The sequence below is a fragment of the Plectropomus leopardus genome, chromosome 18 (assembly GCF_026936395.1).
Source record: "Plectropomus leopardus strain MGB_pleo_1.0 chromosome 18, ASM2693639v1, whole genome shotgun sequence".
Taxonomy (NCBI): Eukaryota; Metazoa; Chordata; class Actinopteri; order Perciformes; family Serranidae; genus Plectropomus; species Plectropomus leopardus.
In genome coordinates, this window is record NC_142193.1 from 5,570,661 (window position 1) to 5,598,439 (window position 27,779).

General features: G+C 38.0%; 1 protein-coding gene across 6 annotated transcripts in view; it reads right to left on the minus strand.

The window, feature by feature from the left end:
- Window positions 1-650: 650 nt before the first annotated feature.
- The window catches only part of atxn2l (ataxin 2-like), a 31,949-nt gene continuing 4,820 nt past the window's right edge, over window positions 651-27,779 (minus strand). For all 6 annotated transcript variants that reach the window (XM_088069211.1, XM_088069209.1, XM_088069210.1 and 3 more), the window contains exons 8-23: window positions 26,689-26,895; window positions 26,075-26,376; window positions 23,987-24,070; window positions 23,750-23,893; window positions 23,352-23,420; window positions 22,695-22,756; window positions 22,255-22,568; window positions 20,812-20,881; window positions 20,365-20,526; window positions 20,148-20,211; window positions 19,376-19,542; window positions 18,917-19,049; window positions 17,923-18,035; window positions 17,369-17,551; window positions 17,012-17,174; window positions 651-773 (exon numbers count right to left, since the gene is read on the minus strand). In XM_088069211.1, coding sequence (XP_087925337.1) covers window positions 715-773; window positions 17,012-17,174; window positions 17,369-17,551; window positions 17,923-18,035; window positions 18,917-19,049; window positions 19,376-19,542; window positions 20,148-20,211; window positions 20,365-20,526; window positions 20,812-20,881; window positions 22,255-22,568; window positions 22,695-22,756; window positions 23,352-23,420; window positions 23,750-23,893; window positions 23,987-24,070; window positions 26,075-26,376; window positions 26,689-26,895 — 2,296 coding nt within the window. In that variant the 3' untranslated portion in view covers window positions 651-714. The remainder of the gene's footprint in view (window positions 774-17,011; window positions 17,175-17,368; window positions 17,552-17,922; window positions 18,036-18,916; window positions 19,050-19,375; window positions 19,543-20,147; window positions 20,212-20,364; window positions 20,527-20,811; window positions 20,882-22,254; window positions 22,569-22,694; window positions 22,757-23,351; window positions 23,421-23,749; window positions 23,894-23,986; window positions 24,071-26,074; window positions 26,377-26,688; window positions 26,896-27,779) is intronic.

Consider the following 27,779-nt stretch of genomic DNA (forward strand, 5'->3'; position numbering starts at 1 on the left):
CATTTTTGCCATACTATAGCCTTGCATTTTCGGTCATTTTTTCAACATGCAATATTATAGGGTTTTTGGTTGTTTTGATAACATGCTATGCTATGGCATGCCTTGGCACATTATTTTAGGCTGTTTTTAGCTGTTTTAAGCTGCTTTTGGGACGTGTCATATTTTGAGTGTGAGTGAGTGAGTGTGTGTGTGTGTGTGTGTGTTTGTGTGTTTGTGTGTGTGACTGTGTCCTTCTATTTCCAGTCTTGATGCTGAGCTAACCAGCTGTATTCTTATATTCAACAGACATAAATAGTGATGTTGTAATTTCACCCTGCCAGACAGCAAATACATTACCTGTAGTTTACATTTTAAACCAAATACTGAACTTCAGGGACACGGCTTTTTTATTCAGTAGTTTTATTATGAATGAACAGGATTAGTCTGTAAAAGGACAGAGGAGATGAGCCGGGAGAAAAACTGTTTCCACTGTCGTCGGTCTAAAACTTTCCACCATTTATTGTCTTCACTCCCACTGTGTGAACACAGTCTGTATTTACATTTAAAAATCCAGACACGTCTCTCTGTCTAAAAGATGAGGGTAAAAATAAGGACGTGTTAATTTATAGTGGGAGGGGGGGAATGTTACAAGTTGTTTGGGAAAATTCAGGGGCTTTTCGTCACACAGTAATGCTCGTCTTCCTCGCTCTTGAATCCAATTGTTACTGACCGGGTTCAGTTAGCAGAGGGGTGGAAGGACATCTGCTGGGTGGGGTGAGCCTGAACCTGAACAGCTGAAAGGCACAACACACAGAAAATGTTTCTTAAAATAAGATTTATCTACAGTTTTTTATTGAGACTGTTAATGACAAACAACTTAAATTACACAAGGAAACTTTGGCAGCAAGTTGCAGATTGTTGTATGTATGCACTTCAGTCGATACCACTTAAAAAAGCCATGGTGTAGCACGTCAAAAAATTTGAAAAAAATGTCTTCCTATAGTATGTCATCTAAAATCATACCAAAAAGTCAAAACACTGAAGGGAACACTGAGTATGGCATTTTCGATTGTTATTTCGACGTGGTCGTTTTTGCAACATTATGTGCTATGGAGGGTCTAAGAATAATATTTCATAATGGTTTCAGCGGTTTATTGTAAATATTTTGACATTTTTGCCATACTATAGCCTTGCAATTTCGGTCAATTTTTCAACATGCTATATTATAGTATTTTTGGCTGTTGTTGCAGCATGCTATGCTATGGCATGCCTTGGCACACTATTTTACGTTGTTTTTTAGCTGTTTTCAGCTGTTTTGGGGAGTTGTCATATTTTGACATTTCTGCCATACTATAGCCTTGCATCTTCGGTCATTTTTTCAACATATTATATTATAGTTTTTTGGCTGTTTTTGCAGCATGCTATACTATGGCATGCCTGGGAAAACTATTTTAAATTGTTTTTAGCTGTTTTAAGCTGTTATTGTGACATGTCATATTTTGACATTTTTGCCATACTATAGCCTTGCATCTTCGGTCATTTTTTCGACATGTAATATCAAAGGGTTTTTGGTTGTTTTGATAACATGCTATGCTATGGCATGCCTTGGCACACTATTTTAGGTTGTTTTTCGCTGTTTTCAGCTGTTTTTGGGTGATGTCATATTTTGACATTTTTGCCATACTATAGCCTTGCATCTTCGGTCATTTTTTCAACATGCTATATTATAGTGTATTTGGTTGTTTTGATAACATGCTGTGATATGGCATGCCTTGGCAACTATTTTCACCGGTCTTCAGCAGTTTTCAGCTGTTTTTGGGACTTGTCATATTTTGACATTTCTGCCATACTATAGCCTTGCATCTTCGGTCATTTTTTCGACATGCTATATTATAGTGTTTTTGGCTGTTGTTGCAGCATGCTATGCTATGCCATGCCTTGGCACACTATTCCAGGTTGTTATTAGCTGTTTTAAGCTGTTTTTGGGAGATGTCATATTTTGACATTTTTGCCATACTATAGCCTTGCATTTTCCGTCATTTTTTCAACATGCTATATTATAGTGTTTTGGGCTGTTGTTACAGCATGCTATGCTATGCCATGCCTTGGCACACTATTCTAGATTGTTATTAGCTGTTTTAAGCTGTTTTTGGGAGATGTCATATTTTGACATTTTTGCCATACTATAGCCTTGCATTTCTGGTCATTTTTTCAACATGCTATATTATAGTGTTTTGGGCTGTTTTTGCAGCATGCTATGCTGTGGCATGCCTGGGAACACTATTTTAGGTGGTTTTCAGCAGTTTTCAGCTGTTTTGGGGAGATGTCATATTTTGACGTTTTTGCCATACTATAGCCTTGCATTTTCGGTCATTTTTTCAACATGCTATATTATAGTGTATTTGGTTGTTTTGATAACATGCTATGCTATGGCATGTTTTGTTACACTATTTTCACCGGTCTTCAGCAGTTTTCAGCTGTTTTTGGGACGTGTCATATTTTGACATTTCTGCCATACTATAGCCTTGCATCTTCGGTCATTTTTTCGACATGCCATATTATAGTGTTTTGGCTGTTGTTGCAGCATGCTATGCTATGGCATGCCTTGGCACACTATTTTAAGTTGTTTCTCGCTGTTTTCAGCTGTTTTTTGTAAATGTCATATTTTGACATTTTTACCATACAATAGCCTTGCATTTTCGGTCATTTTTTCAACATGCTATATTATAGTGTTTTGGGCTGTTGTTACAGCATGCTATGCTATGCCATGCCTTGGCACACTATTTTAGGTTGTTATTAGCTGTTTTAAGCTGTTTTTGGGAGATGTCATATTTTGACATTTTTGCCATACTATAGCCTTGCATCTTCGGTCATTTTTTCAACATGCTATATTATAGTGTTTTGGGCTGTTGTTACAGCATGCTATGCTATGCCATGCCTTGGCACACTATTTTAGGTTGTTATTAGCTGTTGTAAGCTGTTTTTGGGAGATGTCATATTTTGACATTGTTGCCATACTATAGCCTAGCATCTTCGGTCATTTTTTCAGCATGCTATATTATAGTGTTTTGGGCTGTTTTTGCAGCATGCTATGCTATGGCATGCCTGGGAACACTATTTTAGGTGGTTTTCAGCAGTTTTCAGCTGTTTTTGGGAGATGTCATATTTTGACATTTTTGCCATACTATAGCCTTGCATCTTCGGTCATTTTTTCAACATGCTATATTATAGTGTTTTGGGCTGTTTTTGCAGCATGCTATGCTATGTCATGCCTGGGAACACTATTCTAGGTTGTTATTAGCAGTTTTAAGCTGGTTTTGGGAGATGTCATATTTTGACATTTTTGCCATACTGTAGCCTTGCATTGTCGGTCATTTCTTCAACATCCTATATTATAGTGTATTTGGTTGTTTTGATAACATGCTATGCTATGGCATGTTTTGGTACACTATTTTAGCTGGTTTTCAGCAGTTTTCAGCTGTTTTTTGTAAATGTCGCATTTTGACATTTTTACCATACTATAGCCTTGCATTTTCGGTCATTTTTTCAACATGCTATATTATAGTGTTTTGGGCTGTTGTTACAGCATGCTATGCTATGGCATGCCTTGGCACACTATTTTAGGTTGTTATTAGCTGTTTTAAGCTGTTTTTGGGAGATGTCATATTTTGACATTTTTGCCATACTATAGCCTTGCATCTTCGGTCATTTTTTCAACATGCTATATTACAGTGTTTTTGGCTGTTTTTGCAGCATGCTATGCTATGGCATGCCATGGCACACTATTCTAGGTTGTTATTAGCTGTTTTAAACTGTTTTTGGGAGATGTCATATTTTGACATTTTTACCATACTATAGCCTTGCATTTTCGGTCATTTTTTCAACATGCTATATTATAGTGTTTTGGGCTGTTGTTACAGCATGCTATGCTATGCCATGCCTTGGCACACTATTTTAGGTTGTTATTAGCTGTTGTAAGCTGTTTTTGGGAAATGTCATATTTTGACATTTTTGCCATACTATAGCCTTGCATCTTCGGTCATTTTTTCAGCATGCTATATTATAGTGTTTTGGGCTGTTTTGCAGCATGCTATGCTATGGCATGCCTGGGAACACTATTTTAGGTGGTTTTCAGCAGTTTTCAGCTGTTTTTGGGAGATGTCATATTTTGACATTTTTGCCATACTATAGCCTTGCATTTTCGGTCATTTTTTCAACATGCTATATTATAGTGGTTTTGGCTGTTGTTGCAGCATGCTATGCTATGGCTAACTTGGCACACTATTCTAGGTTGTTATTAGCTGTTTTAAACTGTTTTTGGGAGATGTCATATTTTGACAGTTTTACCATACTATAGCCTTGCATTTTCGGTCATTTTTTCAACATGCTATATTATAGTGTTTTGGGCTGTTGTTACAGCATGCTATGCTATGCCATGCCTTGGCACACTATTTTAGGTTGTTATTAGCTGTTTTAAGCTGTTTTTGGGAGATGTCATATTTTGACATTTTTGCCATACTATAGCCTTGCATCTTCGGTCATTTTTTCAACATGCTATATTATAGTGTTTTGGGCTGTTTTTGCAGCATGCTATGCTATGGCATGCCATGGCACACTATTCTAGGTTGTTATTAGCTGTTTTAAACTGTTTTTGGGAGATGTCATATTTTGACATTTTTGCCATACTATAGCCTTGCATCTTCGGTCATTTTTTCAGCATGCTATATTATAGTGTTTTGGGCTGTTTTGCAGCATGCTATGCTATGGCATGCCTGGGAACACTATTTTAGGTGCTTTTCAGCAGTTTTCAGCTGTTTTTGGGAGATGTCATATTTTGACATTTTTGCCATACTATAGCCTTGCATTTTCGGTCATTTTTTCAACATGCTATATTATCGTGTATTTGGTTGTTTTGATAACATGCTGTGATATGGCATGCCTTGGCAACTATTTTCACCGGTCTTCAGCAGTTTTCAGCTGTTTTTGGGACTTGTCATATTTTGACATTTCTGCCATACTATAGCCTTGCATCTTAGGTCATTTTTTCGACATGCTATATTATAGTGTTTTGGCTGTTGTTGCAGCATGCTATGCTATGGCATGCCTTGGCACACTATTTTAAGTTGTTTCTCGCTGTTTTAAACTGTTTTTGGGAGATGTCATATTTTGACATTTTTGCCATACTATAGCCTTGCATCTTCGGTCATTTTTTCAGCATGCTATATTATAGTGTTTTGGGCTGTTTTGCAGCATGCTATGCTATGGCATGCCTGGGAACACTATTTTAGGTGCTTTTCAGCAGTTTTCAGCTGTTTTTGGGAGATGTCATATTTTGACATTTTTGCCATACTATAGCCTTGCATTTTCGGTCATTTTTTCAACATGCTATATTATAGTGGTTTTGGCTGTTGTTGCAGCATGCTATGCTATGGCTAACTTGGCACACTATTTTAGGTTGTTATTAGCTGTTTTAAACTGTTTTTGGGAGATGTCATATTTTGACATTTTTGCCATACTATAGCCTTGCATCTTCGGTCATTTTTTCGACATGTAATATCATAGGGTTTTTGGTTGTTTTGATAACATGCTATGCTATGGCATGCCTTGGAACACTATTTTAGGTTGTTTTTCGCTGTTTTCAGCTGTTTTTGGGAGATGTCATATTTTGACATTTTTGCCATACTATAGCCTTGCATCTTCGGTCATTTTTTCAACATGCTATATTATCGTGTATTTGGTTGTTTTGATAACATGCTGTGATATGGCATGCCTTGGCAACTATTTTCACCGGTCTTCAGCAGTTTTCAGCTGTTTTTGGGACTTGTCATATTTTGACATTTCTGCCATACTATAGCCTTGCATCTTAGGTCATTTTTTCGACATGCTATATTATAGTGTTTTTGGCTGTTGTTGCAGCATGCTATGCTATGCCGTGCCTTGGCACACTATTCTAGGTTGTTATTAGCTGTTTTAAGCTGTTTTTGGGAGATGTCATATTTTGACATTTTTGCCATACTATAGCCTTGCATTTTCGGTCATTTTTTCAACATGCTATATTATAGTGTATTTGGTTGTTTTGATAACATGCTATGCTATGGCATGTTTTGTTACACTATTTTCACCGGTCTTCAGCAGTTTTCAGCTGTTTTTGGGACGTGTCATATTTTGACATTTCTGCCATACTATAGCCTTGCATCTTCGGTCATTTTTTCGACATGCCATATTATAGTGTTTTGGCTGTTGTTGCAGCATGCTATGCTATGGCATGCCTTGGCACACTATTTTAAGTTGTTTCTCGCTGTTTTCAGCTGTTTTTGGGACGTGTCATATTTTGACATTTTTGCCATACTATAGCCTTGCATTTTCGGTCAATTTTTCAACATGCTATATTATAGTATTTTTGGCTGTTTTTGCAGCATGCTATGCTGTGGCATGCCTGGGAACACTATTTTAGGTGGTTTTCAGCAGCTTTCAGCTGTTTTGGGGAGATGTCATATTTTGACATTTTTGCCATACTATAGCCTTGCATCTTCGGTCATTTTTTCGACATGCTATATTATATTGTTTTTGGCTGTTGTTGCAGCATGCTATGCTATGCCATGCCTTGGCACACTATTCTAGGTTGTTATTAGCTGTTTTAAGCTGTTTTTGGGAGATGTCATATTTTGACATTTTTGCCATACTGTAGCCTTGCATTGTCGGTCATTTCTTCAACATGCTATATTATAGTGTATTTGGTTGTTTTGATAACATGCTATGCTATGGCATGTTTTGGTACACTATTTTAGCTGGTTTTCAGCAGTTTTCAGCTGTTTTTTGTAAATGTCGCATTTTGACATTTTTACCATACTATAGCCTTGCATTTTCGGTCATTTTTTCAACATGCTATATTATAGTGTTTTGGGCTGTTGTTACAGCATGCTATGCTATGCCATGCCTTGGCACACTATTTTAGGTTGTTATTAGCTGTTTTAAGCTGTTTTTGGGAGATGTCATATTTTGACATTTTTGCCATACTATAGCCTTGCATCTTCGGTCATTTTTTCAACATGCTATATTATAGTGTTTTTGGCTGTTGTTGCAGCATGCTATGCTATGCCATGCCTTGGCACACTATTTTAGGTGGTTTTCAGCAGCTTTCAGCTGTTTTGGGGAGATGTCATATTTTGACATTTTTGCCATACTATAGCCTTGCATCTTCAGTCATTTTTTCGACATGCTATATTATATTGTTTTTGGCTGTTGTTGCAGCATGCTATGCTATGCCATGCCTTGGCACACTATTCTAGGTTGTTATTAGCTGTTTTAAGCTGTTTTTGGGAGATGTCATATTTTGACATTTTTGCCATACCGTAGCCTTGCATTGTCGGTCATTTCTTCAACATCCTATATTATAGTGTATTTGGTTGTTTTGATAACATGCTATGCTATGGCATGTTTTGGTACACTATTTTAGCTGGTTTTCAGCAGTTTTCAGCTGTTTTTTGTAAATGTCGCATTTTGACATTTTTACCATACTATAGCCTTGCATTTTCGGTCATTTTTTCAACATGCTATATTATAGTGTTTTGGGCTGTTGTTACAGCATGCTATGCTATGCCATGCCTTGGCACACTATTTTAGGTTGTTATTAGCTGTTTTAAGCTGTTTTTGGGAGATGTCATATTTTGACATTTTTGCCATACTATAGCCTTGCATCTTCGGTCATTTTTTCAACATGCTATATTATAGTGTTTTTGGCTGTTTTTGCAGCATGCTATGCTATGGCATGCCATGGCACACTATTCTAGGTTGTTATTAGCTGTTTTAAACTGTTTTTGGGAGATGTCATATTTTGACATTTTTACCATACTATAGCCTTGCATTTTCGGTCATTTTTTCAACATGCTATATTATAGTGTTTTTGGCTGTTGTTGCAGCATGCTATGCTATGCCATGCCTTGGCACACTATTTTAGGTGGTTTTCAGCAGCTTTCAGCTGTTTTGGGGAGATGTCATATTTTGACATTTTTGCCATACTATAGCCTTGCATCTTCAGTCATTTTTTCGACATGCTATATTATATTGTTTTTGGCTGTTGTTGCAGCATGCTATGCTATGCCATGCCTTGGCACACTATTCTAGGTTGTTATTAGCTGTTTTAAGCTGTTTTTGGGAGATGTCATATTTTGACATTTTTGCCATACCGTAGCCTTGCATTGTCGGTCATTTCTTCAACATCCTATATTATAGTGTATTTGGTTGTTTTGATAACATGCTATGCTATGGCATGTTTTGGTACACTATTTTAGCTGGTTTTCAGCAGTTTTCAGCTGTTTTTTGTAAATGTCGCATTTTGACATTTTTACCATACTATAGCCTTGCATTTTCGGTCATTTTTTCAACATGCTATATTATAGTGTTTTGGGCTGTTGTTACAGCATGCTATGCTATGCCATGCCTTGGCACACTATTTTAGGTTGTTATTAGCTGTTTTAAGCTGTTTTTGGGAGATGTCATATTTTGACATTTTTGCCATACTATAGCCTTGCATCTTCGGTCATTTTTTCAACATGCTATATTATAGTGTTTTTGGCTGTTTTTGCAGCATGCTATGCTATGGCATGCCATGGCACACTATTCTAGGTTGTTATTAGCTGTTTTAAACTGTTTTTGGGAGATGTCATATTTTGACATTTTTACCATACTATAGCCTTGCATTTTCGGTCATTTTTTCAACATGCTATATTATAGTGTTTTGGGCTGTTGTTACAGCATGCTATGCTATGCCATGCCTTGGCACACTATTTTAGGTTGTTATTAGCTGTTGTAAGCTGTTTTTGGGAAATGTCATATTTTGACATTTTTGCCATACTATAGCCTTGCATCTTCGGTCATTTTTTCAACATGCTATATTATAGTGTTTTGGGCTGTTTTGCAGCATGCTATGCTATGGCATGCCTGGGAACACTATTTTAGGTGGTTTTCAGCAGTTTTCAGCTGTTTTTGGGAGATGTCATATTTTGACATTTTTGCCATACTATAGCCTTGCATTTTCGGTCATTTTTTCAACATGCTATATTATAGTGGTTTTGGCTGTTGTTGCAGCATGCTATGCTATGGCTAACTTGGCACACTATTCTAGGTTGTTATTAGCTGTTTTAAACTGTTTTTGGGAGATGTCATATTTTGACAGTTTTACCATACTATAGCCTTGCATTTTCGGTCATTTTTTCAACATGCTATATTATAGTGTTTTGGGCTGTTGTTACAGCATGCTATGCTATGCCATGCCTTGGCACACTATTTTAGGTTGTTATTAGCTGTTTTAAGCTGTTTTTGGGAGATGTCATATTTTGACATTTTTGCCATACTATAGCCTTGCATCTTCGGTCATTTTTTCAACATGCTATATTATAGTGTTTTTGGCTGTTGTTGCAGCATGCTATGCTATGCCATGCCTTGGCACACTATTTTAGGTGGTTTTCAGCAGCTTTCAGCTGTTTTGGGGAGATGTCATATTTTGACATTTTTGCCATACTATAGCCTTGCATCTTCAGTCATTTTTTCGACATGCTATATTATATTGTTTTTGGCTGTTGTTGCAGCATGCTATGCTATGCCATGCCTTGGCACACTATTCTAGGTTGTTATTAGCTGTTTTAAGCTGTTTTTGGGAGATGTCATATTTTGACATTTTTGCCATACCGTAGCCTTGCATTGTCGGTCATTTCTTCAACATTCTATATTATAGTGTATTTGGTTGTTTTGATAACATGCTATGCTATGGCATGTTTTGGTACACTATTTTAGCTGGTTTTCAGCAGTTTTCAGCTGTTTTTTGTAAATGTCGCATTTTGACATTTTTACCATACTATAGCCTTGCATTTTCGGTCATTTTTTCAACATGCTATATTATAGTGTTTTGGGCTGTTGTTACAGCATGCTATGCTATGCTATGCCATGCCTTGGCACACTATTTTAGGTTGTTATTAGCTGTTTTAAGCTGTTTTTGGGAGATGTCATATTTTGACATTTTTGCCATACTATAGCCTTGCATCTTCGGTCATTTTTTCAACATGCTATATTATAGTGTTTTGGGCTGTTTTTGCAGCATGCTATGCTATGGCATGCCATGGCACACTATTCTAGGTTGTTATTAGCTGTTTTAAACTGTTTTTGGGAGATGTCATATTTTGACATTTTTACCATACTATAGCCTTGCATTTTCGGTCATTTTTTCAACATGCTATATTATAGTGGTTTTGGCTGTTGTTGCAGCATGCTATGCTATGGCTAACTTGGCACACTATTCTAGGTTGTTATTAGCTGTTTTAAACTGTTTTTGGGAGATGTCATATTTTGACAGTTTTACCATACTATAGCCTTGCATTTTCGGTCATTTTTTCAACATGCTATATTATAGTGTTTTGGGCTGTTGTTACAGCATGCTATGCTATGCCATGCCTTGGCACACTATTTTAGGTTGTTATTAGCTGTTTTAAGCTGTTTTTGGGAAATGTCATATTTTGACATTTTTGCCATACTATAGCCTTGCATCTTCGGTCATTTTTTCAGCATGCTATATTATAGTGTTTTGGGCTGTTTTGCAGCATGCTATGCTATGGCATGCCTGGGAACACTATTTTAGGTGGTTTTCAGCAGTTTTCAGCTGTTTTTGGGAGATGTCATATTTTGACATTTTTGCCATACTATAGCCTTGCATTTTCGGTCATTTTTTCAACATGCTATATTATAGTGTTTTGGGCTGTTTTTGCAGCATGCTATGCTATGCCATGCCTGGGAACACTATTTTAGGTTGTTATTAGCTGTTGTAAGCTGTTTTTGGGAAATGTCATATTTTGACATTTTTGCCATACTATAGCCTTGCATCTTCGGTCATTTTTTCAACATGCTATATTATAGTGTTTTGGGCTGTTTTGCAGCATGCTATGCTATGGCATGCCTGGGAACACTATTTTAGGTGGTTTTCAGCAGTTTTCAGCTGTTTTTGGGAGATGTCATATTTTGACATTTTTGCCATACTATAGCCTTGCATCTTCGGTCATTTTTTCAACATGCTATATTATATTGGTTTTGGCTGTTGTTGCAGCATGCAATGCTATGGCATGCCTGGGAACACTATTTTAAATTGTTTTTAGCAGTTTTAAGCTGTTTTTGGGAGATGTCATATTTTGACATTTTTGCCATACTATAGCCTTGCATCTTCGGTCATTTTTTCAACATGCTATATTATAGTGTATTTGGTTATTTTGATAACATGCTGTACAATGGCATGCCTTGGCACACTATTTTAGGTGGTTTTCGACAGTTTTCAGCTGTTTTTGGGAGATGTCATATTTTGACATTTTTGCCATACTATAGCCTTGCATCTTCGGTCATTTTTTCGACATGCTATATTATATTGGTTTTGGCTGTTGTTGCAGTATGCAATGCTATGGCATGCCTGGGAACACTATTTTAAATTGTTTTTAGCAGTTTTAAGCTGTTTTTGGGAGATGTCATATTTTGACATTTTTGCCATACTATAGCCTTGCATCTTCGGTCATTTTTTCAACATGCTATATTATAGTGTTTTGGGCTGTTGTTACAGCATGCTATGCTATGCCATGCCTTGGCACACTATTTTAGGTTGTTATTAGCTGTTTTAAGCTGTTTTTGGGAAATGTCATATTTTGACATTTTTGCCATACTATAGCCTTGCATCTTCGGTCATTTTTTCAGCATGCTATATTATAGTGTTTTGGGCTGTTTTGCAGCATGCTATGCTATGGCATGCCTGGGAACACTATTTTAGGTGGTTTTCAGCAGTTTTCAGCTGTTTTTGGGAGATGTCATATTTTGACATTTTTGCCATACTATAGCCTTGCATCTTCGGTCATTTTTTCAACATGCTATATTATATTGGTTTTGGCTGTTGTTGCAGCATGCAATGCTATGGCATGCCTGGGAAAACTATTTTAGCTGGTTTCCAGCAGTTTTAAGCTGTTTTTGGGAGATGTCATATTTTGACATTTTTGCCATACTATAGCCTTGCATCTTCGGTCATTTTTTCAACATGCTATATTATAGTGTATTTGGTTATTTTGATAACATGCTGTACAATGGCATGCCTTGGCACACTATTTTAGGTGGTTTTTGACAGTTTTCAGCTGTTTTTGGGAGATGTCATATTTTGACATTTTTGCCATACTATAGCCTTGCATCTTCGGTCATTTTTTCGACATGCTATATTATATTGGTTTTGGCTGTTGTTGCAGCATGCAATGCTATGGCATGCCTGGAAACACTATTTTAAATTGTTTTTAGCAGTTTTAAGCTGTTTTTGGGAGATGTCATATTTTGACATTTTTGCCATACTATAGCCTTGCATCTTCGGTCATTTTTTCAACATGCTATATTATAGTGTATTTGGTTATTTTGATAACATGCTGTACAATGGCATGCCTTGGCACACTATTTTAGGTGGTTTTCGGCAGTTTTCAGCTGTTTTTGGGAGATGTCATATTTTGACATTTTTGCCATACTATAGCCTTGCATCTTCGGTCATTTTTTCGACATGCTATATTATATTGGTTTTGGCTGTTGTTGCAGCATGCTATGCTATGGCATGCCTGGGAACACTATTTTAAATTGTTTTTAGCTGTTTTCAGCTGTTTTTGGGAGATGTCATATTTTGACATTTTTGCCATACTATAGCCTTGCATCTTCGGTCATTTTTTCAACATGCTATATTATAGTGTTTTGGGCTGTTGTTACAGCATGCTATGCTATGCCATGCCTTGGCACTCTATTATAGGTTATTAGCTGTTTTAAGCCGTTTTTGGGAGATGTCATATTTTGACATTTTTGCCATACTATAGCCTTGCATCTTCGGTCATTTTTTCGACATGCTATATTATATTGGTTTTGGCTGTTGTTGCAGCATGCTATGCTGTGGCATGCCTGGGAACACTATTTTAGGTGGTTTTCAGCAGCTTTCAGCTGTTTTGGGGAGATGTCATATTTTGACATTTTTGCCATACTATAGCCTTGCATCTTCGGTCATTTTTTCAACATGCTATATTATAGTGTTTTGGGCTCTTTTTGCAACATGCTATGCTGTGGCATGCCTGGGAACACTATTTTAGGTGGTTTTCAGCAGCTTTCAGCTGTTTTGGGGAGATGTCATATTTTGACATTTTTGCCATACTATAGCCTTGCATTTCTGGTCATTTTTTCAACATGCTATATTATAGTGTATTTGGTTGTTTTAATAATATGCTATGCTATGGCATGTTTTGGTACACTATTTTAGCTGGTTTTCAGCAGTTTTCAGCAGTTTTTTGTAAATGTCACATTTTGACATTTTTGCCATACTATAGCCTTGTATCTTCGGTCATTTTTTCAACATGCTATATTATATTGGTTTTGGCTGTTGTTGCAGCATGCTATGCTATGGCATGCCTGGGAACACTATTTTAAATTGTTTTTAGCTGTTTTTGGGAGATGTCATATTTTGACATTTTTGCCATACTATAGCCTTGCATCTTCGGTCATTTTTTCAACATGCTATATTATCGTGTATTTGGTTATTTTGATAACATGCTGTACAATGGCATGCCTTGGCACACTATTTTAGGTGGTTTTCGGCAGTTTTCAGCTGTTTTTGGGAGATGTCATATTTTGACACTGTTGCCATACTATAGCCTTGCATCTTCTGTCATTTTTTCGACATGCTATATTATCTTGTTTTTGGCTGTTGTTGCAGCATGCTATGCTATGGCATGCCTGGGAACACTATTTTAAATTGTTTTTAGCTGTTTTAAGCTGTTTTTGGGAGATGTCATATTTTGACATTTTTGCCATACTATAGCCTTGCATCTTCGGTCATTTTTTCAACATGCTATATTATAGTGTTTTGGGCTGTTGTTACAGCATGCTATGCTATGCCATGCCTTGGCACACTATTTTAGGTTGTTATTAGCTGTTTTAAGCTGTTTTTGGGAAATGTCATATTTTGACATTTTTGCCATACTATAGCCTTGCATCTTCGGTCATTTTTTCAACATGCTATATTATAGTGTTTTGGGCTGTTTTGCAGCATGCTATGCTATGCCATGCCTGGGAACACTATTTTAGGTGGTTTTCAGCAGTTTTCAGCTGTTTTTGGGAGATGTCATATTTTGACATTTTTGCCATACTATAGCCTTGCATCTTCGGTCATTTTTTCAACATGCTATATTATATTGGTTTTGGCTGTTGTTGCAGCATGCAATGCTATGGCATGCCTGGGAACACTATTTTAGCTGGTTTTCAGCAGTTTTAAGCTGTTTTTGGGAGATGTCATATTTTGACATTTTTGCCATACTATAGCCTTGCATCTTCGGTCATTTTTTCAACATGCTATATTATAGTGTATTTGGTTATTTTGATAACATGCTGTACAATGGCATGCCTTGGCACACTATTTTAGGTGGTTTTCGACAGTTTTCAGCTGTTTTTGGGAGATGTCATATTTTGACATTTTTGCCATACTATAGCCTTGCATCTTCGGTCATTTTTTCGACATGCTATATTATATTGGTTTTGGCTGTTGTTGCAGCATGCAATGCTATGGCATGCCTGGGAACACTATTTTAAATTGTTTTTTGCAGTTTTAAGCTGTTTTTGGGAGATGTCATATTTTGACATTTTTGCCATACTATAGCCTTGCATCTTCGGTCATTTTTTCAACATGCTATATTATAGTGTATTTGGTTATTTTGATAACATGCTGTACAATGGCATGCCTTGGCACACTATTTTAGGTGGTTTTCGGCAGTTTTCAGCTGTTTTTGGGAGATGTCATATTTTGACACTGTTGCCATACTATAGCCTTGCATCTTCGGTCATTTTTTCGACATGCTATATTATATTGGTTTTGGCTGTTGTTGCAGCATGCTATGCTATGGCATGCCTGGGAACACTATTTTAAATTGTTTTTAGCTGTTTTCAGCTGTTTTTGGGAGATGTCATATTTTGACATTTTTGCCATACTATAGCCTTGCATCTTCGGTCATTTTTTCAACGTGCTATATTATAGTGTTTTGGGCTGTTGTTACAGCATGCTATGCTATGCCATGCCTTGGCACTCTATTATAGGTTGTTATTTGCTGTTTTAAGCTGTTTTTGGGAGATGTCATATTTTGACATTTTTGCCATACTATAGCCTTGCATCTTCGGTCATTTTTTCAACATACTATATTATAGTGGTTTTGGCTGTTGTTGCAGCATGCTATGCTATGCCATGCCTTGGCACACTATTTTAGGTTGTTATTAGTTGTTTTAAGCTGTTTTTGTAAATGTCATATTTTGACATTTTTGCCATACTATAGCCTTGAATCTTCGGTCATTTTTTCGACATGCTATATTATAGTGTTTTTGGCTGTTGTTACAGCATGCTATGCTATGGCATGCCTTGGCACACTATTTTAGGTTGTTATTAGCTGTTTTCAGCTGTTTTTGTAAATGTCATATTTTGACATTTTTGCCATACTATAGCCTTGAATCTTCGGTCATTTTTTCGACATGCTATATTATAGTGTTTTTGGCTGTTGTTGCAGCATGCTATGCTATGGCATGCCTTGGCACACTATTTTTGGTTGTTATTAGCTGTTTTCAGCTGGTTTTTGTAAATGTCATATTTTGACATTTTTGCCATACTACAGCCTTGCATTTTCGGTCATTTTTTCAACATGCTATATTATAGTGTATTTGGTTGTTTTGATAAAATGCTATGCTATGGCATGCCTTGGCACACTATTTTAGGTTGTTTCTCGCTGTTTTCAGCTGTTTTTGGGACTTGTCATATTTTGACATTTTTGCCATACTATAGCCTTGCATCTTCTGTGATTTTTTCAACATGCTATATTATAGTATTTTGGGCTGTTGTTGCAGCATGCTATACTATGGCATGCCTTGGCACACTATTTTAGGTTGTTTTTAGCTGTTTTCAGCTGTTTTTGGGATTTGTCATATTTTGACATTTTTGCCATACTATAGCCTTGCATCCTCAGTCATTTTTTCAACATGTTATATTATAGTGTATTTGGTTGTTTTGAAAACATGCTGTGAAACGGCATTCCTTGGCACACTATTTTACGTTGTTTTTCGCTGTTTTCAGCTGTTTTTGGGATTTGTCATATTTTGACAAATGCCTGGGAACACTATTTTAGGTTGTTTTTAGCTTTTTTCAGCTGTTTTTGGGATTTGTCATATTTTGACATTTTTGCCATACTATAGCCTTGCATCTTCGGTCATTTTTTCAACATGCTATATTATAGTGTTTTGGGCTGTTTTTGCAGCATGCTATGCAATGGCATGCCTGGGAACACTATTTTAAATTGTTTTTAGCGGTTTAAAGCTGTTTTTGGGAGATGTCATATTTTGACATTTTTGCCATACTATAGCCTTGCATTTTGTATTTGGTTGTTTTGATAAAATGCTATGCTATGGCATGCCTTGGCACACCATTTTAGGTTGTTTTCGGATGTTTTGTATAGTATGTAATTCAAGATTGCACAAAAAAGTCACACTATAGAATGTCAAAAATCACACATAGTACAGTATGTTGTTCAAAATTGAATAAAAATGTCATACTATAGTATGTCTTCAAAAAATCGTACAAAAAAAGTCATAGTATAGTATTTTGTCAAAAATCCCACAAAAAAGTCATACTATAGCATTTTGTTCAAAATCTCACAAAAAAGTCACACTCTGTAATGTCAAAACTTGCACAGTTATAGTTAAGTATGTCTACCATTATTGCACAAAAAACTAGTAAATCATGTTAGAGTTAGTATACTATGTCATCAAAAAAGTCTTAGTATCGCCTATCAAAATAGTTATTGTATAGTATGTCATAAAAAAGTAATCGAAAAAAGTCATACACTAGTATGTGATTAAAATGACAGATACTGCATTTTGCCTGTGCTGAGCAGTAACTTTTCACATCTAAAACATCTGGTTTTTCATGGCCCACAGTCAGTCTGAGACCAGGTGTGTGTTTTACCTTGTGGGTGTCCAATGTAAAAATGTTGTGGTGCTCCCTGCTGGGGGCCGTGTTGGGGGTTGGAGTTGCCGCCCTGCTGAGGGGAGACGTAGTGCAGCATTACGGGCGGCAAGCCATGACCTGCAGAGTGATGAGGGCCTGACATGCCTCCTGTGACATGAGCCTGCACAGGACACACAAGACAACTCATGAGAGACGACAAACTGAGACCACGTCTATAAAACGGACATCGCTTGCGTCCATCTTCCGCCAAGGACATACAGTAGTGCAAGTATTCAGCTCTTTTACTTTGGTAAAAGTAATAGAAAACACATTGTGAAAATACTCCAGTAAAAGTTGCCTGAAGTTCATCTTCACCTGAGTGAGTTGGCTGATGGAGGGGAAGCCGTGGGGCAGAGGCTGGTGGGTGGGGAGGCTGTAACCCTGCATGGTGTAGGAGGCCTGCGGGGAGCTGTGGCCCGGCGGCAGGTTAGGAGGGGTGGGGGCTGATAAACCTCCTGAGTGGAACATGGATTGAGGCTGAGGAGCAGCCTGACTCGACTGAGAGGGAAAACAGGACATATGAGGTTAAAACCCAAAGTTTGATCAAATCGTGTGACAGGAAGAGGCAAAGATTTCACAACTGGACATCACATAGTTTAAAAAGGTTTATTACACTATTGCTAAGATTACTGAGTATGTTTTTATATCATTTTCAGGACGAACAATTTGCAGAATAGCCTTGTATGTTATTTCAAATTGTGACAAATACAATCTAATTATAATATTTTATCTGGTTCTGTCAAAATTTGACTACAAATTGTGTATAAATTAACCAACCATTCAAAATGTATGCAGAAGCTTTTCATAGGGACAACATTTTCCATCATCCAAGCAGCTGTTGATCACCATTAATGTTCGTAAAGTGTTACCTGAGTGTGTCCTGGACTGGGAGCTGTGTGCTGGGGAGGGGGTTGATTCCCAGTGGGAGTGCTGGAGGGCTGAGGATGATGGATGGAGCCCGAATGGTGAGAGAATGACTGAGCTGAGACAATAAAAAATAAATAATGGTGATTATTTAGCAACTTGTCAGTCATTAAAAGCAAAATATTCCTCCAGAAAGCACTACATATAACTTGTAGCTGCTCTGTATGTTCAAAGAAAATGAAGGAAATGTTACCAAAACAAAGGTTGCAGATATCCAAGTCTATATATCATCCAGTATCTTGTCTGCTTTCATATCATTGTACATTTCTAATTTAAAATCCTATATAGATGGAACATTTTAAAAAATCATCTACTGTTAAACGTGGAGCTAGCTATGCATTTTACTAAACATTTGCTCTGCATTGGACACACATTAGTGTAAGGTGTAAGGTTGGGTAATGCTTCATCTAAATTCTTACCTATAACAAAAAAGAGTCCCTTAAGGTTCAATGCTTGGACCACTTCTTTTTTTACATTTTTGTGATAATACTTTACTGTCCATCTTTATACAGATGACATTATACTGTTAAACCAACTCTATACAGCCAAGCTTTAGAAAAGCTGAAACTTTAATCTGCAGATGTACCTATGATAAGTTATTCTGTACCAGTCTTTCATTCTTTTTTTTTTCCCACAGACCTCATTGTCACAGTTAGGGATTTCAACAGGTAACCGGGTAACTGCCGAGAATATTTTTGACTGGTTATACGTTTCTGTCTACAGGTTAATTTTGCTCCCCAGCCAGATCTGATGTGTGGGAGATAGCTAGCGGTGCAGCTAACACCGGCTGAACCAACATTTTGCATGACATCTTTGCTCTCAGAATCCTGAATACGCAGTTGATGACTAATTATAAGGGCTGATCACAACAAACCAAGCTACTGTATATTTTCTTCCCCTTGTGCCTTTCATTAAATTAAAAACGGAAAATTTACTTACCATACATGCCCTGTTGTGGCCCCGGCGGGCCATCACTCTGGCCAGGGTACTGGGGACCAGGAGGACCCATCTGCTGAGGAGGGGCCCCAGACGTCAGCATCCTTGCACCCCCCTGCAGCATCGAGTAAACTGGCTGGAAATCCCAAAAGTAACAGATGAGTTTAAAAAAAAACAGTCATGTAAAAGATTTTATTAACTACTCAAACCATGTATGGTATTTTAATAAACTATAATCTGATGAACATCAATTAGAAGTCAGACTTTAAAAATCTATAAATCTGAAGGGTTCTGACATTATCAGATAATAAACATTAGATCATGTCTATTTAAATTAATAGATATCTAAATTGTGACAAGGAGTTCCAATTGCTTTTTTGAAAGTAGCCATGAACAAGAAAGTTTGGGATCCACTGGTTGAATATATTTCAAAAACTTAAATGTTAAATCACATATTCTTACCTGTCCGTGGTAGTGTGGGGGCAGGGCCTGAAGCACCTGTCCGTACTGCAGGTATGACTGGGGGTAAGGCGATGCTACCAGCGGCGGTCCTGCTGCCGAGGCGGCAGCTGAGATCATGGGGGAGGCCGGGGAGGCGTGGTGCTCCGGACGTTGTCCCACCACGGGGCCTGAAACAGCGGACCAACAGCAGAACACATGCTCAGTCTATTACCTCGGGCGAGCTCTACCTCGATGAGAAGAAATGCCAAAAAATACTGACAGTGTAACACAGAAAAAGTTGATATTTGTTGCTACAGTACTGAATCTTTGTTATTTTTTTGGGATGTAAACAAATGTAGCCATGGAGTTACACTTGTTGATATCACATTTCCACATTTTGTCTCTCTTGATATGTGTTTGTCTAAGTTTGATGGGAGGTATGGGGTTTGTTTGTTTTGTTTATTTCAAATGAACAAACAAGGCAATAAACATACAACATGTGCGAGTCACACTTAAACAAAAAATGTTTCAAGTCTGTGTGTTGACATTTCACTGAATTATGACTCTGAGAAGGAATGTGATTTTTGGTTCGAGTTAAAGCACCTAATCCACTCTATGAACACAGCTACAGCTCCAACTACTAAAAATGATAAGTGGGCCGAGTACATCAAACTACATCGATTAATTTTTACATTTTATAACACCTGCATGCACCTGTCTCTTTCATCTCGCAGTATTTTTGCCTCATATCTCTGAAATTTAAAAAAAATCACAGATGTGTGTTTGTGATTACCTTTGGCTCTGGGGTATTTGCCCTGGTTGACACTTGACATGGTGTACTGATACATCTGAGGAGCCTGGGGTGAAGACAAGGATGATAAATTAAATTACAGCAGCGTAAAGTTTTCTCTGAGATGAATCTCCACTACCATCTGATTAATGAGACAACAATGTAATATATGTATACAATAACACTGTTGGTGATAGACACTAAAGAGACGGATTCAGACCTGGATCTGGTGTCCTTGGATGTGGAGGGGGGAGACATAGGACAGGTAGTGTCCAGGTGGGTTGCTGTAGATGGCACCTCCTCCTGGCTGTCCTGGAGGAGGCAGAACCAAAGAGGGGCTCGGGGGTGTTGGTCGAGGAGGGGTAGGGGTTGGCGCTGGCTTCTGTCAGAAAGAAATATTGTCTTGAGAGGAAAATCTGAAGCTAAATTTAGGAGTTTTTGACAGTTCTACATGAAAGGTTTCTCATAGACCAGCTTGATCATTATCAGTTGTAGAACACGTAAACAAACTATTTGGTATCCATCAAGTGTCAAATCATTCACCAACATCAAAACAGTGATTGAAATGAAAAGGTGAGTGTCTAAGAATCTGTGTGTGTGTGTGTGTGTGTGTGTGTGTGTGTGTGTGTGTGTGTGTGTGTGTGTAAAACGGTCCCAACAAACCCACCTGGACTGCATTTACTTTGATGGGTAGAAATTCTTTTGCATTTGGATTCAATGTTGAGTTTTTCACTTGCCTGTTAAAAAAGAAATCAACAGAAAAATCATTTAATATAAGTTAATCAAAAAAAGACAGCTATAAAATAACGTCCATGCTGTTTTGGGTACAGATGGAATAATGAAGCATGCTTCAAGGAGTCCAGTTTGAATAAAAGATCTGTGGGTTTAAAGGTTTATCAAATGCAAAAAAGAAAAAAAAACAGCACAGATATTTATAAGACTCAGAAAGGATCACTTTTCATCAACAGTTGGAACAACTGCAAAGCAAACAATTACGTGACAAACAACCTTACAAAGTAATCATTCCCTAATAATCCCTTGCATATATCTGATGTTGCACTGTTTTGCATGCTAACCCAGTGGCCTCTGACTTCTTATGCATCTTAGCATTAGGGATGCACAATTATATCATCAACAGTATCGGAAGATAATGGTTTTAAAATGAAATGTTGGCATCAGCCCATAAAGAACTTTTCTGACCATATGACAGGCCAATAAGATGACACTTTAATTTACAATGTTTATGAGTTGAAACAGCTCAAATTTGCACTGGTTTTGACCATCGTCAGGACTGTCTCAAGGAGAACATCATTTCAGCCTGTTAATTTGGTAGGAATTTTACAGTTTTGTTTTAAATTGTTACATGAGAGTAAATATGGCATTTTGTGCATGTAATCTAGGTTAAAGCAGCTTTCTTGTGTTCACCAATAAATGTGTACATATTGAAAAGCATTTTGTCATGTCTGTACCTTGCATCTGTGGGCCCTCACAATAAGAGTAGGCACAATATGTTTATTCCACTACAGGAGAGACTTTTCGTTCTCTGCAGTTAGGAGGAAAAACATAGGTTGCACATATCAATATCGGCATATGCAATCGCTCAAAATGAGACCAAAAATATTTGCAAATATCCAGTATTATACAACCCTACTTAATTTCGGTCTGAGCACAGCCTCAACATTAGACAGTAGGGGTTGACCGGTATCGGTTTTTCAGGGCCAATAGCAATTATAAGTAATTAATGAGACTGATAACTGATATTTGGAACCGATATGCATTTACAATAAAAATTAAACTTTTTTAAATGCCTATGACAAATGTTTAGTCAAAACTGGAACATTCAGCATCATACACAGCAAGCTCCCAGCAACTTTTTTCATAGAGTCAAGTAAAAATTTAAATTAAAAAATGAAAATAGCTCCCTGAGGTTTTAAAAAGAAAGCAATCCTCCCATGCTGACACTTTCTTTGCACTTTTTAACTAATTAATTTTATCAGCGATCATTAAAATAAAATACTAATACAGATCATTGGCAAAATGCCAAATATCAACCCTAATAATTGGCCAGACTGATAATCTGTTGACCCCTATTAGACTGAACATTACTTACGCTGCAGCTGCAGTCACAGCTTCTGGTCGTTCACTGCTCTCTGGACCGCCCTCCTCACTGCCAGGGGCTGACTGGGTCGTTCCTGGTAGCGGCTCCTCTGGCCCTGAAGCCTGGGGGCTGGTAGAAGTGGTGGGGGCAGTGGGGGTGGTGGTGGGAGCAGCTGCCTCTGCTGTCTGCTGCAGATCTTGGGCAGAGGAGGTGAGAGGTTTAGACGGCGCAGGGGAGGAGGAAGACGAGTCGGTGGGGGAGGCGGAGCCGTGCTGAGGAGGATCTGCAGAGGCCGGGCTTGCTGATGGAGACGAGGTGGGCTGCAGCTGAGAGAAAAGAGGAAGAAACCCAAACATTACAAACTGACACCTCAGATCATGTTTTTACATCTGACCTCTGTATGACCCCAGTGTGACCCCTGTATCATCCCTGTAGAATCACATTATTCTCACCCTGAACTCTTTGCCGAACTTGCGGAGCTCCTCCAGCTGAGATCTCTGCTGGACCGAAGGAGCTGCGAGACAGAGAGACAGAGGAGAACATGCATTAATCATCACATACACCTCAGTGGAATTTAAGGCTCACATAAGTAAAACTGTATGTGAATCACAGCAACCTAAAGCCAGTGTTTTAGAAGTAAGAAACAGGGTTCCTACAGCTTAAAGAAAGTTGGATTTCAGAGTTTTTAAGACCCTTTTTAATGCCACTTGTAATGAAATTTAAGACCATTTTACAATCGTCAAAATTAGAGGAAAATAAATCACAAACTGATGTCAATTACTTAAGATACAGGAGAATTTTGCCTTATATCTATTGTGAAGTATTACGTGACTTTTTGGTGAGTAAATTATTATTATTATCATCATTATTATTATTATTTCAAAGTTATCAATTCTTTTACAATGCAATGCAGAAAAACAATTCCAGAAAAATCCTACTTACCATATCTTGGCATTTTTAAGACTTTTGAAAGACTGATTTAAGGCATTTTAGTTCTATTTAAGACCTTTGTTTTAGACAAATAAATGCCTTTTAAGACTTTTTAAGGATCTGCAGGAACCCTGGTTTAAAAGGAACAAGTGTGCACCCCGTAAATGACAGTATTCTACCTTTGCTGGTCTTTCCTTCAGACAGACCTTCAGTTCGCTCTTTAGCTGCTGTGCTGAGGATCTCATTCACTGTGGAGGACAGACACAAACTGAAACCCAACCACCAAGAAAATACTGACATATTTAATAAAGGAGCATTTTGATTCTAAAGTTCTAACAAATCTTAACATCCACGTTTCAATATAAAGGTGAAATTTTATGAAAAATTCACTTTTTCATGGCCTTTCATCATAAATGCATCTCAAGACTGGCACTGGGAAATATATCGATGTGACATAGATATCGTGATATGAAAGCAGATATCGTCTACTGATGTCTTTCTCTGGATTTGAAAGCTGCATTACAGTAAAATGTATTTTTCTGAACAAGGCTGAAAATGTAAAACATGAATGTCTCACCATCGACAGGAAAGAGCGGGGTGGGGCCAGAGGGTTTGGTGGTGGTGGTTGGCGTGGTGACGGAGGAAAAGGAGGAGTCCAAGAAGGCGGGGCCAACCAGGGGGAGGTCCTGGGGAGGTGTGTCTGGTTTGAGGGCACGAGAGACTGGAGAGAAGAGAAAGAGGGACACTGAATCTGTCTTCACGATGGAAGATTAAAGATACACTGATCAGCAGTGTGTGTGTGCATTGTACCTACCTGCAGGTGAAGGCTGGGAGTTTGGGGTCCGCAGGTTTCTGCTGCTCTGAAGTCTCTGGGATTTGGGGGAAGTTCTGGATGTGACTGAGAAACAGAGAGAGAGATTAGAGTCAACACACAAAAACACCACCAACACCTACTGAACAACACTAATATACACTAAACTGGTGGAACGTTTTAAATATGACAACAGGGGATTAAAGGTCCAACACTTATTGTCCACTCACATTTTCATCTTTTACTGCCGAAATTAAAATCTTGACAAATGTCAATAACTTGTGTGAATAAATAAATAAATAAATGAATCATGTCAATTTAACAAATTCAACATTCATCGAACTCTTTCACCCTAACCAGGCCAAGCCAAATATGGAATGTGTAAATCAAGTTGCGTTATGACTGTGAATTGCTTTTCTTGTGCATTACCATGAGCAGATCTGACAAAAAAAGCACATAAATTTTAATCCACTACCTTCATTTTATATCTTTAGTTACTTTGCAAATTTGGATAATACAAAACATAATCAATTATAATGAATTAAACTACCGAGTGATATATAATTAATTAAAATGAACTCCACTGATGAACACAATATTGCATCAATAATTCTAATCTCATAAAAGAATATTTAGAATTCTGAAATGTTCCATTCTGCATATTAGGTCTTATAGGTTTCATATGATTCATTCATTAACTTTCAGGTTCATTCTTGTGTTTTCTACGAGAACATGTTTACATGCTTTTAATGTTCGAAGAAAAAAAATATATATTTTTCTCACACTGTCTGCCTGAAAATACCTGTGTTCACCCTCTGTCTGTAACACTCTGTTTTAGTGTCTGTGACTTTAAGACACCCTACTATAAAAGACCAGTCTGCTTTGAAAGGTCAGTGTTTCCAAAAGAGCCCGACCGATATGGAATTTTTGAGACCGAGACCGAGACAGATTTTATAATGCATGGTAATCAGTGAATTTTTGAGCTGGAATGAAAATAGATCATTTCTACGTGGACTGTGCACTGATTTTCCACCGATATGACTATGCAAAAGTATTAAGAGGGCTACTTTCTTAAACAAACAACTTTTATTTTACAATTTACTTATTGAACATTACACACAAATAATAATAACGAATAAACATCAGTACTGTATGTGTTCAGCATCAGTCTTTGCTGACCATTCAAATAAAGAATATAAAAAAATACACATCAGTACTGTATGGTCTTTGCTGACCATTTCATAAACGAATAAATGCAATAAAATAAATAGCTAAATAAACATCAGTAATGTTCAGTATCAGTCAGTTGCTGACCATTTCTAAACCACCCCAGCATTGTTTTCTGCATAATATGGTCTGTAAAAAAAGTTTTCTTATCGGCGCATATCAGAAAAAATATACACAGATGCCGATATGCTCTGGTATGTCTGTGAAAGGCTCAGATCGGCCGATAATATCGGTCGGCCAATATATCGGTTGGGCTCTAGTTTCCAGGTCTTCCACATCTGCACTTTCAGCTTCTTTGCACCGTCATTGCATCCAGGAAATGACTGTAGCGGCATTGTAGCAGCATTTTTTTTTCCCATTATACTGCATCGTGTACTTGTTACATCACAACATCACAGAAATCCTGACGGCTCATTTTGAGACACAGCTTACAGGCAGCGTGCATTTCTCTGTGGACTGAGTGTTTTAAGACTTTCGTACTATTTATATAGCACCTATACTGCTTTAAAATAAAAAAGACATGGAAATCAGATTTTTAATATGGGACCTGTAAGTGAGATTCTGAATGCAGCACTTTTACTTGTAACAGAGCATTTCTACACTGTGGTGTTACTTGTTTTACTCAAGTAAAAGTCTAAGTACTTCTTTCATCACTGTGTATAATTTACAAATGTAGACTGCTGTTGTTAGCACGCCAGCATCATTAGCTCCTGCAGTTTATGTTTATGTCGTCTCTCTAATTAAACCTGTTTGGGTGGGAGAAGTTTTATCAATATCATTAGTTTGTGAAGTTTGGTGAGCAGAGCAGGTAAGAGAGGGTCCTTATTCAATGTTTTTAAAAAACGTTACTTATATTTATGTTACCTCCGTTTACAGATGAACGGGTTGAGTCAGCCAGCGCCTGGGGGTGAGAAAGGGAGTGCGGGAGGACGTGATTGGTGCAGGGAGGGCTGCTGGCTGCTGGTGGGCTGCTCTGCGATTGGTGAGGAGAATAAGCTGTTCTAATGGACAGCGGGTTGTTCCTTTCAGGGGGCGGTTTGGGGGAAGACGAGCCGGGCGGCGGGTGTCTGGAGGAGTTAGGTGCAGCGTTTCGACCAGAGGCGCCAGTCCTGCCTGACAGGCCGATCTCTCGAGCCCGCTGCGGGAGAGGTATGTATTTACCTTCCCTGGAAAACCAAATGGAGAAAAAGAGGCGGTAAGAAGAATTCTGGGAAGCTGATGGGTTAAAGTTCTGTTTTTAATCAGAGAGGAATTTCTGTGGAGCGGCTAAAAAGGAAGCAAAGCAGACATTTCAAAGGGAACACAGACAGGAAAGAAAGGTTATACTTCTTATGATCAGTGCCACAAACTCAATTCTATTAATATATTCTTAAATGTTTTTTCTTTACATACAAAAAAAGGGTTGTATTACTTAAACAACAACAACGGTTATGTCAGAAAATCTAACATGCAAAAGCAGTGTATAAAGTTCCTCTTGCCTGCCAGCGGAGGTGAACCCCGGGCTCGTCCGGTCCTCCCTGTCTCGGACCACTGAGCTGTATTTGTCCTCCTCGCTCCGGCCCTCTTCATTCTCCAAAGAAACCCGCCTACGGTACTGCAGGCTGCCCTCGATCTCGCTGGCTAACCGGGTGGCTCGTGCTTCCCGCTGTCTGAACACCTCTGAGTTTCCCTTCTCCAAAGGCATGCTGGGAGACCGTACAGGAGACACAAATATGACGAGTAAAACACATGAAAACACATTAAAAATTGCTACAAACTGAACAATGGAACAGCCATTGGAGATTTTCTTATGGGGGTTTTCCATCAGTGGCCTGGTTTGACATTACTCAGTCCGACACTGGCCCGGCGCTGCAGAGATTTGCATTTTCATCACAACAGGGCTAATTGCTTGAAGATGTGTCTTAAAATGATGACAGCTTGCTTAGGGTGATGATGTGTAAAAGCAGCGGGCTAACGACCTTCATTATTTGTGTGTGTATGTTATCCCATCACACAGTAGTCCAGTAAACGAAGTTAACCAGCTGGAGGTGAGCTGTTTACAGAGGTGCGGTAAGAGCCTGTTGTCTGCAGCTCTTCATCTTACCAGGGCTGTTTCTGCTTTTACTTTCCTCCCTGTGGCAATATGCCGCAAAGAAATTGCCATTATTTCGGTGATAAACACTCAACATTTTTTACAACCCCTATGTACAATGCACAACAAAACATCCCTCTTATTTTGTTATACAAAAGCTTTCATTATTAAGTTGCAAAATAAGAAAATTATGTGTTTTCAGCAGCAACTTAACACTCCTGTATACAGCTGAAAGCGAACATGAAACAGTAGAAAAAAGCAGATATCTAAAGTAAAAACTCCAAACCACAGAGATTCAGTTAGAAGCTACAAAAGTACTGAGAGATGAACACAGAGACTTTAAAAACATATTTCTCTCTGTTCTCCTGCACACAGACATGAGTGGAGTCTTGCAATACACACACGCCTATTTCTTGGGGAGAAGGAAAGGAGGGGGTTCTTTCGGGGGTTGGCTGCAGTCAGTGAGACGTCACCACTACCTGCTTGACACAGGCGTTT